The sequence below is a fragment of the Haemorhous mexicanus genome, chromosome 1 (assembly GCF_027477595.1).
Source record: "Haemorhous mexicanus isolate bHaeMex1 chromosome 1, bHaeMex1.pri, whole genome shotgun sequence".
NCBI classification, from domain to species: Eukaryota; Metazoa; Chordata; class Aves; order Passeriformes; family Fringillidae; genus Haemorhous; species Haemorhous mexicanus.
This window is the reverse complement of record NC_082341.1, coordinates 25,929,440-25,944,249: the sequence shown is the minus strand read 5'-3', so window position 1 is coordinate 25,944,249 and position 14,810 is coordinate 25,929,440. Positions and strand designations below refer to the sequence as shown.

The 14,810-nt window shown below is 37.1% G+C and overlaps 1 protein-coding gene across 4 annotated transcripts in view; it reads right to left on the bottom strand.

Annotated features, from left to right (window-relative positions):
- The window catches only part of GLCCI1 (glucocorticoid induced 1), a 52,725-nt gene that overhangs the window by 20,031 nt on the left and 17,884 nt on the right, over positions 1 to 14,810 (bottom strand). For all 4 annotated transcript variants that reach the window (XM_059843699.1, XM_059843707.1, XM_059843681.1 and 1 more), the window contains exons 2-3: positions 12,605 to 12,756; positions 4,660 to 4,746 (exon numbers count right to left, since the gene is read on the bottom strand). In XM_059843699.1, coding sequence (XP_059699682.1) covers positions 4,660 to 4,746; positions 12,605 to 12,756 — 239 coding nt within the window. The remainder of the gene's footprint in view (positions 1 to 4,659; positions 4,747 to 12,604; positions 12,757 to 14,810) is intronic.

Sequence of the window (14,810 nt, the reverse complement as noted above, 5' to 3'; positions counted from 1 at the left end):
CTGGATCCTAAAGCACCCACTTGTTGAAGATATTTAAGCCTTAGCCTTGCACTTATGTGCGCTTAGATCCATTACATGTGAATTATTTTTGTTCACCAATTCAAATGCTCTCCCTGCCTACCTAACTTGAAGATGGGCAGAACATTCTCCTTATAAAATACAGCTCTTTTCTTAGAGGATACAGTTGAAAGTAAAACACAGCCAAAAAAAAAAAAAAAAAATCAAGGAATTCATCAAGGAGTAAACTCAATTTGAACACTATTCACAATGTTAGAATGCCACTTGTTATCTAAAACTGTTTTGCTACATTTCAATATGCAAACATATATGGCATTAAATTTCAAAAAATATACTTTAACTCACATTTGGCAAGTACTCTCATGGGACTGCATGAAGAGGGAAAACACAGCACAGATTTGTGCACATTTCAAAAAAAAATTAAGAAAATTTTAGACTTTGCTCTTCCAAGGGACTGTTCTTTGCAATGCTGCTGATGCAGCATTCTTTTCTTCATCTATTTTAAAGTAATTTACAAAAAAACCCCCACCAACAAAAAACACAGAGAAAACACAAAGAGCACTGCGTCAGAAACCTACACAAAGTCATTCAGGGCACAAAGTTCTTCATGGTTTACTGTCAGCCAGAGGGAAGATGACCATCCAGGATTACTGAACAAACAAGTCAGGAAAACCTCCTAGAAATATATTTTTTGCTTGCTAAGGTATTTCTATAACTCAAAGCTGTACAACAAATAATATGTATTTTCTCTATGCCACTTGTGACGTGCATGCAGTCTAATATAACTAATGGCACAAAATTAAGAAACAACCAAATTAGGTCAGTTCTTTACAACACTGGGATAATCTAAATATCCTGGTAATTTTTCCCTTTTGAAAGGACCTAGATGCAGACTAATAGGAAGGAACCTGACACATCCCACCATACCTCTCTAATGCTCACTAATATTTACCAGTCAATAGGCTGTATTACTACAGCTCAGCCTACACAACATGGAAACTTCCTATTGCTGATCAAGCCACACACTTGTTAATGAGTGAGCTCCATCTCATTCATTAAATGTTTGTTAATAAACTAGTTAACCAGTAGGTCAAAGAGCAAAACAAGCATTAGAAATTCTCCCTAAGCCTTTGAAATCAATCTTTCAATTGCTATATGAAAGCACATTAGACATGCAAGCTCTCATATTCAATTCTCTTTTATTCCTAAGTCCTTTTCAAATACTCTGTTAGAGCAAAAGGGACCTTCCAATGGGGGGCTGCTGCTGTCTGTGTAACAGACACAGCACAGAGAGCTGCTTAAGGGAAGTGAAAAATCAGCTGTCTGAAATATGTCTTTAAAAATCTATACAAAGTGAAAACTACTCGTTTTAAATAAAGGGTTTTTCCCAGTTCTGGGTAAATTCCAGTTCAGGGTAAGCTGTAACTAAAATTGTCCCTGAACAATGTCAAGAGAATTTCAAGTCGAAAAGGGAAAAAATAAGAGTGTCCAGTATAAAGACTGACAGCAATCTTTACGTCCCAGACAAGACATGTATCATTGAAATAATGTTAAAGCAGTGTGGCATCATCTTAGACAAGTTATGCTTAAGACTTCTTAAAATCAAGTAGTAGAGCCCTTCAGAATAAACAAATTCTTTAAAAGCAGATTTCGTTATGAAATTATTAAAGGAAAGTTTATATTGAGAGCTAAGGACTTCTAAATTTCTAATAGACTCACAACAAGAATGCAAATATGGATCTATTTTAGTGCTAGACAGACTTAATCCTGATACACAGCTATTTCAATTAAGGGCAAAGTAAGTTTCACTACCCAAACTGAAATCCTTTTTGTAAGTGGCAATTCTGAATTCATTTGCTTGCTTGGGATGCTAAATCTATACACTCACTTTTTGTTTTTATGATGTAGATCTTTAAAAAAGAGCTAGCAGCTGTATTAAAGAAATCTAATTTTAATAGTACTCAAATTAACCAAGGAAAAAACTATTTTTTGAACTTAAATGCACAATCTTCTTTTACGAAAACCAGTAACTATCACAAGTGTTTAGCTAGTTTACACTACCAATATATTAAAAAAATGCTAGAAATCATTACAATAATTTCTGAAGCAAGAAGACATGAATACAAATTGCTAAAACAAGTCATGGAAACTGCCAACAGCTATCTACTTGTTTACTGTCAAATATCGTAGAAAACAATTCAAAATTCTGAGCAGAACAATGTTACCTACACTACACATAAGAAATGCAGTTGGCCAGGAGAAGGTGATATTTTTATTTTCATTACTTATGCTCTTGCTTTCAGCTGCCCATAACTTTGTCAAATGTCTACCATGCAACTCTATCTCCTCCCCATCAGAGACTTCAGTAAAAGTGCTAGGGCTGTTTAAGAATGTGATTTAAAATGAAAGGGAGGGTGGAGGAGATTTTAGCATTTTATGGGCCAAAGCACATTACTTTAAGCTTTTTACCTGCATGGTTCTGTTCTCCACTGTTTTGGATGAAAAAGCCAAACATTTGCCTAAGGGTCCTTTGTGCTGCAAATGTGCTCCTCTAGTCCCTTGGAAGAATCTTTACATTTGGTGAAGCTTGGGCAAAAAATTCAGCTTGCACATGTTCAAGAAAGAGATCAGGAACTGGCAGCTACACTTGCTAACAATTCTGTCTCTCGTGGGCTTTACAGTTTGAATGGGACCACCCCAGGGAATTTCTCCTTCCAGGAACTGGAGATTAATATGGCACAGAGAAACTGAGTGCATAGACACTGCTGGTATTGAACAAACACTTAACACCCACCACATAGGCTGACACTGAGGAAAGGAAAAAGAAAAAGATAAAATGGAAGCTGAACAATGGATAGCCATAACTAATAAGGAGCTGGAAGTTAACAGAATAAGAGCTCAAATAGGGTACATGAATAGTGGCTGATGCATGAAGTATGTCATGGGTTATGAACCCAAGGAACTAGAAAAGGTAAGAAAACTAGCCTGAGTAGCTGGAGAAAGGAAAACAGAGCAAGGGGAAGAACTATATGCTGAAGAAGACAAGGGTAGGTTTTGGGGTGAACAACCATTGCAAAGTTTGGACAGAAACAACTCTTTTCCACAGAACCAATTTTGTCTACTAAGGCATTCTAGCAACTGTGAAACACATTGGCCACACATTTCTTATCTTTCTCTTGTGGTCAGTACACCAAGAGGGTGGCAACCCAGCACAATGGATCGCTGTTATCAAATGGCAGAGACTTGCTTACATGCTGAAGGGTTCAGTATCACTGACAGCCACCGGCCCACAGTGAAGAAGAGCTGCTTGTTGCACAAACTGATAGGAAACTGCCAGAGCATGAAGGATAGTCTCTCAGTAAAAGCAAGGAAACATTATCCTAGAGAAACAGATGCTACTCCTGTCTGTATGATCATTTCTTTGTGCTGGTAAGAAAGGTTTAAGCCAAAACTTCTCAGACACAAAACTCCTTCTGCACTTATTTCTGGTCACAATCTGTGATTGCAAATGTGTCCTCACAGCTGCAGGTAAAGTTGTCCAGGCAACTCAAGGCCCATGTGTCAATACATCAAGGTTTCATAAGAAATATTTGGTGAGATGGGAACAGAGAACCCTCTTTTGATCAACCTATCTTTGGACCAGGACCTCATCTTAAAAAATGAGGCTATTGCCACCAATGGATTGCAAGATTATTCCATATTTGTCAAATGCGATTTTAAAATTTGAGTAATTAAACTTGCATCACTCCTTCTTACAATTATTCTATCAATGGCTGTCCAGAAGAAGAATATATACTGCATTTTAACTTCTTCTCCTTAGATAACCTATACATTCCTTCTCATTTTTGAAAGCCCTATTCAACAGGGAGTCAGGAAAGAGAATGCAAAAAGCCCAGAATATGAGGGAAAAGTTCCATCATGGAAACATGCTGCAAGATTCATTTCTCTAAAAGAAAAGTGCTGTTCTTTAAGAGAGGATACACTCTCCCTGACAGGGGCATGAGGCTGAATGTAGCCCCTTATTAGGTTCTGGACAGATTCAGTTACTCAAACTCTGGACAGCATGGAGGCTACTGGAACAAAAACTGAGATTCTGTCATTTCAGCTGAGCTGGAGACCATTTTACTGTTATCGACTTTTTCATCATACAAATCCACTTTTTTAAAGCTCCTTCTAGTTGCAATTGTAGTTCACAGGAAAATATTTATGATTAAAGACCATTTCAAGTACTCATACCATTACTGTATCAACACCTTTTTGTGGTGTCCTCTCCAACTCCAACCTAAAATCTGAACAAAATTTCTGAGCAACGATATGGGAACATACCACCTAACACTTTGCCTCTTCCAGGAGAGCAGTGCTAAAGGTCAGAAAGCTAACATAACACTGAACAAGAAGCTGGTTCCTCAGTGCTCATTCTGGCCTCTCTTTCACAACCATACTTCATAGCAAGCAGGGAGGAAGTCCAACAAGCATAAAATAACAATCACTCTTCAAACAACTCTCAGACTGGGGATAAAACCTGTTTCAAAAGCAAGAGAGGAGAGGGAAAGGGTGCAGTTTCCTGGACTCCAGATAGGGTTTAAAAAATGTCTTGGGCTTATCAAAACTTGAAAAGCTCCACTGTGCAAAACTTCTCACCTCTTTCAGCTGATCAGCACTTCCCCATGACGCTGAGCGCTGATGTGATCTCTTTTCTGCTCCCTCTTCGGCCCAACAGCTGGGTGTCTACAAGGGAAAAAAAAGAAAATATGCTGTACTGAGTTCTCCAGGTGAGAAAAACTTCAGACACAAATTATTGCCTTACTCTTTAGGCAGTTATGTGAATAAATTTCAGAATCTGATATGCAGCACTAATAATCTCAGTAAATAAAAAGCAATGTAGAAAACAAAGCTTTGAAAACGCGCATTTACAAAGGATGAGAACAATGCACATTACTGAAGAAGGAATCAGAGGCCTGACCAAAAAACCTTACCTGGCTGCTCCCACTGTGCTTTGGCATCCATGTCTACATTTCACTTAATGGACAGTTTAGAAAACCACACCATTAAAAAAACTGTAAAACAAACTCAAGCCAGGACTCACTTCTCCCACCAGTCTTCCTTAACCACTGACCACAGAACCAATCCCTGCTTGCTAACTCTGACTTGATAAGAGTTTTATACACCATTTATTATTTCTGGCATCAATCATGAGCAGAACAGTAACATGCAGGCCTTTTCCAGCCATATCTCAAAGCCTGTAAGTCTGGTGACTGTCCTTAGATGTAGGAGCTAAAATTAAACCCCAAAGACTGAGAAGCATCAGAAAGCCCAAACTCTCAACCACTATGCTTATTTGCCACAAGGCTATAATGAAAATTGAGGTTATCCACCAGAATTCCTGAACAAGAGAGTCACAGGAACAATGGAAACATCTAAAATTCAGGAAGAAATTGGGATATGAACTATAAAAAACTCAGTGCTACAGGCACATAACCATAAATCTCTTTATGTTGGAATTTTTTTCCCCCAACAACCCCTACTAGTATTAGCTGACTCTTTCACAGCAAGCACAATAAAACTGTACCACTGAAAACAACAATTCATCCATGGGGTTTTTAAGGGAGGGGACCACTGCTGACACTTCTTCCAGAGAGACAAAACTCCAGCCCACAAGACAAATAGGATCTGGGATCCACATGCCGGTGGGACTTGTTCTCATGCATGGAAACCCTGCTCCTCCACAGCTTTCCTTACTCTTGCTTCCCATCTAGTAGCAAGCTAGTAGTACCCACATGGATACCAGAGACTGGCTCAGGAAGGAGGCTGGGCACCACTCTGGAGAACACCATCAAACCAACCCCTACAGCTCCTCCCTGCCCTGCAAAGGCCAGGCCAGCCATGGTACTAAGGAGCTCAGGACTGTACCTTCAGAGCCTGGGCTGCACCTTCACAACCACCACACTGCCATGGTGTTATACAGCCTGCAGCCCAGCACCTAACTCGTCCCTGCTAACGTTTCATCTGCTCAGTCTCTGTGTGCACAGGCCTGCAGAACCCTCCTGTGTTTTCTGCCACCCCTGCACTTTCCATTGGTTTGGTGGGGCTTTTTCTCTGTTATTTTTACACCACCAGTAATACAACCAAAGGCCCAGCAAGCTGTGTGGGTGACTAGAAAACCAAATGGAAAAAGTCAGTCTTGAAGTTTTTCCTGCATGTTTCCAGAAAAAAAATAAGTCTCTATATGAAAAGTTAAGAATTCTGTGGACTTATTACATGACTCTGTTATGAAATAACCCCTTCTGTTTGGGTTTGGGAAAAAACCAGATGATAATGTTGTTACGAAAAAAAGAATAAAATCAAATGTGAAAGTTAAAACAGCTACTTAAAACTATGTGAAAGACAAGGCAGTCCCTCTCAGCCAGGCAGCACTTAACTCTCCTGACCCAAAGCAGAGCCTCTGCCATATGCATGTGCTACCTGTGTGTGTGCATCTGCTTGCTCTGCATTTTAACAGAGCCACCTTCTAAGTAATTACTTGGTTTTGCAGATTCATCTCCCTAAAATGTGTGTGGATGACATTCTGTTGGGTTTAAATGATGTTTTTTAAAAAGAACATTGAAGTAGCTTGCAGATTCCTACTGAACTAGCAAAAATGGGGAAATTTTTTTTACTTTTTTAAAATCACAGGCTTTCACAATCTGTTACAATTTAGTTTGCAATTTAAATTGCTCTTACAATATTTTACTATATCCCAAGTACAGCTGGAACCGTATCCTCAAACAACACCAGCAATAAAAAGGCAATTCCAAGAAAATTTATCTTCTAAAGAGTGTCTTCTGAATATGGCACTGCTCCACCATTTGGGGAACACCAGTATGAAGTGGAACCAGCCAGTTTGGGGGCTTAAATACCTACCTGTAGTGCAGAAGGGTGTACCAGGGATCTCTATAAGCTCATATCCTTTCAACTACAGCTTACTAAACTGAAATGATATCAAGAATCTAAAAAGCCAAAGTGACTTTCTCAAAACAGAGAAGTAAACTGTTAAAAAAACAATATGTAAAACACACAAGCCTGACTATATTTTTAATAAACACAGATATTGATCCAGATAGCAAAGACAAAACACAAACTAAGATCAACCCCTAAAGACTGTCATCAACAATACCACTGACTGCTAGGAGAGAGAGGTGGGAACCCTTATAATACAGAGGATCTACTCAGAAATCAAAAATAAAAATCAGAAAATATCTATTCCCTTAATATTAAATTTTGTACTTGTTCAAGAATGCTTTGACATTCTCTTCCGCTGAAATAGCATCCTCCTTAAGACAAGGACTACATGGATGCTTGCAGCCCCTGGTAAACTGAGTCAAGACACAACCTGCAAAGCATATATACACAGTATACAGGGGGCAGACTATTTGTGATCCCCAGTTTTACCTGCAGTATTAGATCACAAACATTGTATGATGCTCCTAGCACAGTGCTGAAGTCAGACAGTGTTATATTTATGTGCTATTTAGAGGCAAATTTATAAAAGAAAAAGCTTTACAAAAATAATACGACATAAGCAGTTACTAGAATATTATTGCAAGGTAGTGTTCTTCAAACCCTGGAAATTGCTGCTTGCAATATGTTGTAATCCACATGAAGAATAATTCTGAGTTTGTAACAACAATCTTTGTATTCAAGCAAAAGCTTTTAAAAAACAAACAGAAGCACCCCAGACTTGTATTCAAACAGAAATTCTGCTTTTCTAAGTTTAGCTTATGTATGAACACCTCATATCTCACTTAAATGCTGTCATTTAGATCACAAATAAGATGGGGGTGTGTTGCACCCACAATCTGTCACATTTCATGTAAATTGTTTTCTCATCTCATTTGCAACTTCCACAAAACAAGCTTATCAATGCTAGCCTTCATTTGAAGCTGCAAGTATACTTCTGAAGTGTTAAACATATGAAAAGAAAATATTAAAGCCAGAATGTAATTCAGAATTGTATTCGAAGAAAAATTTCTGAATCACAAACTAAACCACAGTTGCTGCACAGAGTAAGAGTACCTCCCATAGTAAGAGTGTCAGGCACTATTTCTGAAACTGGTAACATTTCAGAGCATCACAGAAGTGATGCACTGAACTTCATGAAGAAGGATTAGTCCTGCAAGGCCATACTAAGAAACTAAGATTTTAGGGGGAGATCTTTGAAAACACTAGATAATGCATGCTGCACCTACAAGACATGGATCCCTTGTTTTTAAGACGTTAAGGTTTGTGGTCCATTTCAGCAGACACATAGGATAGGACATGCTCAGAATGCCTCATCTGTTTGCTCTCTTCAGTCTTCATGTAAATCACAATTACCATAGTTCTAAATCACCTGGCCTTGTGGAGATCAGCACTTCTTCCAACACATTTGATAACCCTGCCTTGCTTTTCCATCCATGCTAGGGACATATACCTACATTCTTTCCACTTAGATCAGAATGACTGCATACCATACCAACCTACCTAAACCTAAAATAAGATTGTATTACCTTAAGTATCTCATATTTATTGCCAGCCCTTCACTCCAATTACTATGTCCAGCCTGCATTCTGGAATATCTACATATGTCTACGCTTTACAGGGGAAGCATCATGTTTTTGAAGAACTTACACATTCAAAAGAAACCCAAAGGCAGCTCTAGAAGATAAAAACTGTTGTGTTTTCAGGTATTTCTAAAGCATTCAAAGGCCATCTAGAAACTTTACAAAGAGAAATTACCTAAGGAGTTAGAAGCCAATTTGACTATAGATGATGACTCAAACATCAGACAGGGTAAGTTAGAATGACAAATTCACAGCTCTACGACATATCTTATTCCCTGTCCTTTCTGCCAATATACATCATTAAAATATCCCACCAAATCAATTATAACTATTACACCAGTAAAAAAGCTTCATGGAATTGAGCCTCTTTGTTTATGTCTATTAATATTACAGCAAAAAAAATTTACCCAGAAGAAAAAAAAGCACCAAATGAGAGGTAGCTATATTAAAGCCTTGACCTACCCATAAGAAAAACATATTTTAGCCTATTCTCCAGGTTAGAGAGAAATAAAAATTCTGAAAGGCATTTTGCAAACTTTCTTCAGTTTCATTTGTTCCACACTTAATTGCCATATACAATGAGAAAAACTGGATTCCAATATTGCTGGATGTGCCTAAGTCATCAGTTGGAAATCACTGGATGATGAAATGCCACTAGGCCTTTTGTTTGTTTCTTTGTATTATTTAAATTGAGAAAGACTCCATGACAAACTTTAACTTTTGTTATGACATCAGCATCATGTTTCTTTTTAATCTCTTTTTTTAATTTTACAAATATCTTTTAAATTACTTAGCTACTGCCAAATAATTATATTTATTAACTCTGACAATTATCCAAATGTTTCTGAAGATTCCACGGTTAGACACAGCCATTTCAACATTGAGTTGTTCTTTACACTATGAAGGGGGAAATACTTAAATGATGAAGCATAAAGAAGTGATGTACAAAATTGTTCCATCAGTGCTCCCAAAAGAGACAGAAAAAATGGGGAAAGAAATTATACTTAGTTTTAAATTACCTTAATAAAAAGTTCAGATTTTTCAAAAGGAGAGGACAATAGGACAATGGGACAAACTCAGGGAGGGAATCACAAAATATATCAACACAAGTAACAACTTATAATAGGAAGTTTACCTGCATTTCTGAAATACTTAAAACACTACTAAATAAAATTGCATACCTCTGATTATCCAAAATGCGCTGCTCCTTAAAGATCAGCTAGTTGCATGCATATGCACATATACACACACGAATGTACATACAGAATTCTGAGAAACACTGAACTGTACAAATACCACAATGCAGTGTTACTGTTTTGCCTTTTTCCAAAAGCAACTACTTCACTTCTCTTCTGTACTTTCAGTCAAAACACTTGGAGCAAGTGAGAGGGACACAGAAATACGAACTGTAGTTGCTATTCTCCAAGATACGACAAACTAAACCAAGCAGAATTCTGTTCCCTCCCTTCTATTATTATGAAGAAACATTTTATACATGAGTATTATACAAGTTGAAAGAATCAAAGTAGTAACAAGGACCTGGACTAAAGCTCATTAAAGGTTCATCTGATCACCATGAAGACCAGAAACTCTCTCTTTTTTAAAAATCAAGAATTCTAAGAAACTTGGAACAGCCATAATCATCACCTTAACAATACCGCAAAAAATTTGGATTTTAGATTAACATTAATTAGGAACAAATATACCCTAGAAAGAGAAATAATTATTCCACCTACAATGAAAGTTATACTGACAGCATTGTTCTTGAATTTAGAAGTAAAACAAGAGATAACTTATTCTCCAATGAAACGTGCTCATACAGAAAAATGGTTTATTGATTTTCATTAATTTTTTATTTAACTTAATTTGCTATGCATGCATCCTATCAATGACTTAGAACTCATCCTCAGTTCTTGAAATTAGATATACTTCAAACTACATAGAGCTCAAACAACAAAAACCCAGACACACACCAAAACATAAGACAATATTTTATGATCATCTTCAAGCCTCTCTAGTGAGCATTTTATTTGGGGAAAAAAAACCCAATCCCCCCCCCCCCCGCCAAAAAAAAAAAAAAACCAAACAAAACAACTACACAAAAAAACCCCACCAAATAAAAAAATCCTCCAGCTGGAAATCACCATGCATATCAATATGCTTGTTCCATTTTACATATTCATAGTCCCAAGCAGTGACTCAACTTAAGCACTGAAAAATGGTTGAGTCTGGCACAATTTGAATAAAAAGACAGCTAATAGAATTCCATGCTGGAAGATATCCACAAATGCAAACCTTGAGATCTCCCTGCTCCTACCCCTTTGAAATAAGACTTCATTTTGTAATGACAACAGTATGCTTTTCCTCTCTTTTATACTTGATTATGCTGAAAAGGTAAAATTTCACTTTTAGTTTCTGAATGAGGCAAAGGGAGGCAGTCAAACGTTCACATAACCTGAACACTTACTTGAGCTCACTAGGAAAGCAATTTTACTGCCAAATACTTGGAGCTGAAATATTTATAGAACAGTTTGTTTATCTTTTCTGTAACTAGTGAAAATGTTTGTTTCTGAATGTTTAAATATTCTAAATTTTCTATTCATAAGGGTATTTGTAAAGATTGATATGGACATGCATTTTAAGAGTGGGGTTGAGAAATACAGTAACTACAAAGCTTTCAAAACAGAAAGACTTTAAAGTCAGAGTATTGTGAAAAGAAGGCATCTTGAAAATAAATCCAGGATTAAGGGCTTTTTAAGTAGATCTTTTGTGACAGTAAATATGACTGCTGTTTTTTGGCTCAAACTTACTTTCACATTTCAAAATAAGCAGGACATGAAAGCAGCCTTCTCCAAAGGGTCCTCATTACAGTTTCTAAAAATTTTCTTGGAACATTTTAATCATCAGTTTCTCAAATTCATTAAGTAAGATTTCTGAAACATACAGACCCATTTTTTTTTCTTTTCTAAGCATTCTGTGCTTATCTTTACCCCATCAAAGGGCTTCCTGTGCTGCATAACACCATATTTTAGAGATTAAGAAACTTCTATATACATTCTAACTTGTCTTGAGAAACTCAGTATTACACAAAAGACTAGAATCAAAGAATCTATTTCAAGACCCATGATAACTATGGATCAGGATTGTGGCACGAGAGATTAACAACTCATTTAACAACCAAACCTACATGGCCTGTTAGACTGAAACTATAACTAAAGAGAGTTAGTTTCTTCTAGTTTCCAATTTAGTTTGGAAGACGAACTCAGATGGTTTATTCCAAACCTCAAAAGCACTGCTGGAAAAAAGAATGCAACTCCTTTGATAATAATTGGGGAGGGGTGGTTAGAATTATGTATTTTTAATCTGTCTGATAGTGATCATCTTTGCAGGCAACAAGCTCCAGCACAAGGAGGATGCAGGCAAGAAAGAACATTCACCTTTGTAGTCCAAGAGCACTGGAGCAGCAGAATGCCCCAGCAACCTACCAGCCAGAGGGTCCTGCTAAGGACAGAGCCCTGAAGAGAATCCAAGGCTATCACAAGAGTATCAGGCCATGAATAACCTCAGTGGCCTTCCCTCAGTCCCACACACACAGACAAACACAGTTTTTGAGACTGACATTTATTACCCTGATTTAGTAAAATCTTTTCATTTGTCAGCCACTGTTATATGGACGCTTTTTCTTAACTAACACTCAGCACAATTTTGCATATAGCAGCTTCAAAATAAACCAGATACAAGGCTGAGATTGATACCTGCTTATTTAGCCTCAACAGATCTGCCCACATTGAGAAAATTATTTTTAACAACTGTTTTCTTAAACCATAAAAATATTATCCTCGCATACCATGTTACTGCATTGGCAAAGATTAAAAAAAAACTACCGTAACTTATTTTAGGATTTCATACTTCTAATCAAATTAAGTGAATCCACATTTCTCCAGAATCAAATTGAGTAGACATCAATTATATGAAACATCTGTGTTGTCTTGTTTTACTGCTTTTACCTGAGTAGATTTATCTTTCATACATGAAGGGTAGTGTACATGGGGATCACGTGGCCACTGTCCTGTGAGGTAAGGTCCTGTTATTGTGTCCAAAGAAGAAGTTCGCCTTATGGTACCAGAAGTTCTGATTTGCTGGGATTTTGGCCTGTCCACTGTAGAAAACCAGAACAAAATCAACAAAAAAGTCAGGCTAAATTTGATGTGAAATGTTAAAAGCTAGCTATGACACACAATGGCAAGAACACATCAGAAACCTTTGTCTAAATGCCAAGCTGAAAAGAATGCCATCACAACAAAGCAAATACATCAGACAAAAAAGAAAAACAAATAGAAAAGGGAAAATGTAGCAGTTACAAAACCCCCAATGCTTAAGGTGTTCACATCTGTAAAGAACTGGGCTACTTATGCTACATATTTTCATCAGCAAAAAACACCAAGCAAATTTAAATGCAGTCATGATGCAACTCAGGAAAGCCAGACATGCAGAAATAGAAAATACAGCATAGCACTTTTTAAGTCAGCTTGCTTAGCTTTCCAAATACTAAAACACAAATAATGAGAAAAATTGTGGTTGTTAAGAGGATGCATATCCGATTTATCCTCTTTTCCATATTATTTCATACTTTAAATAAATTCTTTATTATTTACAAGATCCCACTGCAGGCCTTAGCAAGCTGAGAGTGTGATTCCATCTTTCCCTCTGACAGAGTGCTGGTCAGAGCAGCTGCCTTGTTTGTTTTCAATCATTGTGCCTGCAGTCCTCGACTCCTCCCTGTACTTTTCTCTCCATACACACAGATCATGGAACACTTTTTCTTGCATTTCATTTGGAGAGCAAAGTGCAGGGTGATTCATGAGATTGATGTGGGAAAGAACAGAATTGTATGGCATGCTCTCTGGATTATCTTTGTCTGCTTTGTCCTTTAGGTAAAATTACTTCATATACTCATTTTCTAGACTTCACAGCCAACCTAAGCCCTACATGGCAGCTACTGTCTGTTCTGCTCGCCCCTACTAAAAGAAATTCACAAGTGAGATAACTTCCAAGTTAATCATGTGCCATGCATTGATCTGACCCACCAAAAGCCTACTGACTGCTCAGAACATGACGCAGACCTGATGGCCCACTTCTGAGTCCAAACATGGCCACTGGCCTTCACAAGTAATTTCTATTTGTGTATCACTTAGAACTGATGGATCTCAAAGGCAGAGTCCATCATCAATGTGATATACAGCATTCAGCACAACTAGGGTAGAGCTTGCATTAATACAGTATGGTTATAGTATGATATATGAAGACAATGTTAAAACAGACCATTTTAGACAATATATATAGACCTGCTGAAACACTGCATTAGCTACTCATTTTAGGTGAAGGGTTTTAAATAATGCTGTGAATTGGACATGATGTAATATATCATGCTAACTTTTATACTATAATTATTCCGACTGCCTTATCTATAAATCAATTCTCTACCATTTCTAACAGATCTATCCTTATAGAGTTCCAATTGTGACAAATCTGCATTTTAAGAAAGATCCCTGAACTATTAAAAGTAAAGAAGTCTGAAATCCAAAACAGAGATGACAAACTTCAAAATTAAAGTAGTGTTTACATTTGCACTGAAACACAAGTGTACCTAATGGGTAAAATGCTACAAAAAATTCTTCCAACCTTCCCTGTCATGCTACTCTCATGCACTATGCTACTCTCTCAGCCCAAGTTTTGAAAGTTTCTCAAAAAACACCCTTTAAAACAAGTCAAAAACAATGCACAAGATAATGTTTGAAGATGAGGAAGTAAGGACTAAACTCAAGAAAACACAAGCCCAAAAGACACAACATAATATATACAACCAGACAATTAGTTAAGATTTGTAACTTGTTCTACACACAGAGGAAAGGCAACAGAAATCCCAACATTAATAACTAAAATAATGCCATTAAAACTGAAGAGAAACCAACACCACCAAAAATTAATTGGTTTTGTTTTTCCATGGGCATCTTGGAAACGGACTGCAAGAGACTGTCAAGCCTTAAAGCTTGACAGAAGAAAAGAGTGAAGAAAAAGTTCAAGATGTGGTTTGCAAAGTCCCTACTATTGATCAATGTTTATTTGAATTAAGCAAATAAAACACTTCTCAAGTGCATAAATCTATTCAAGTTAATGCTAATTTAATGTCATCCCTATTCCACTGTTGTCTGG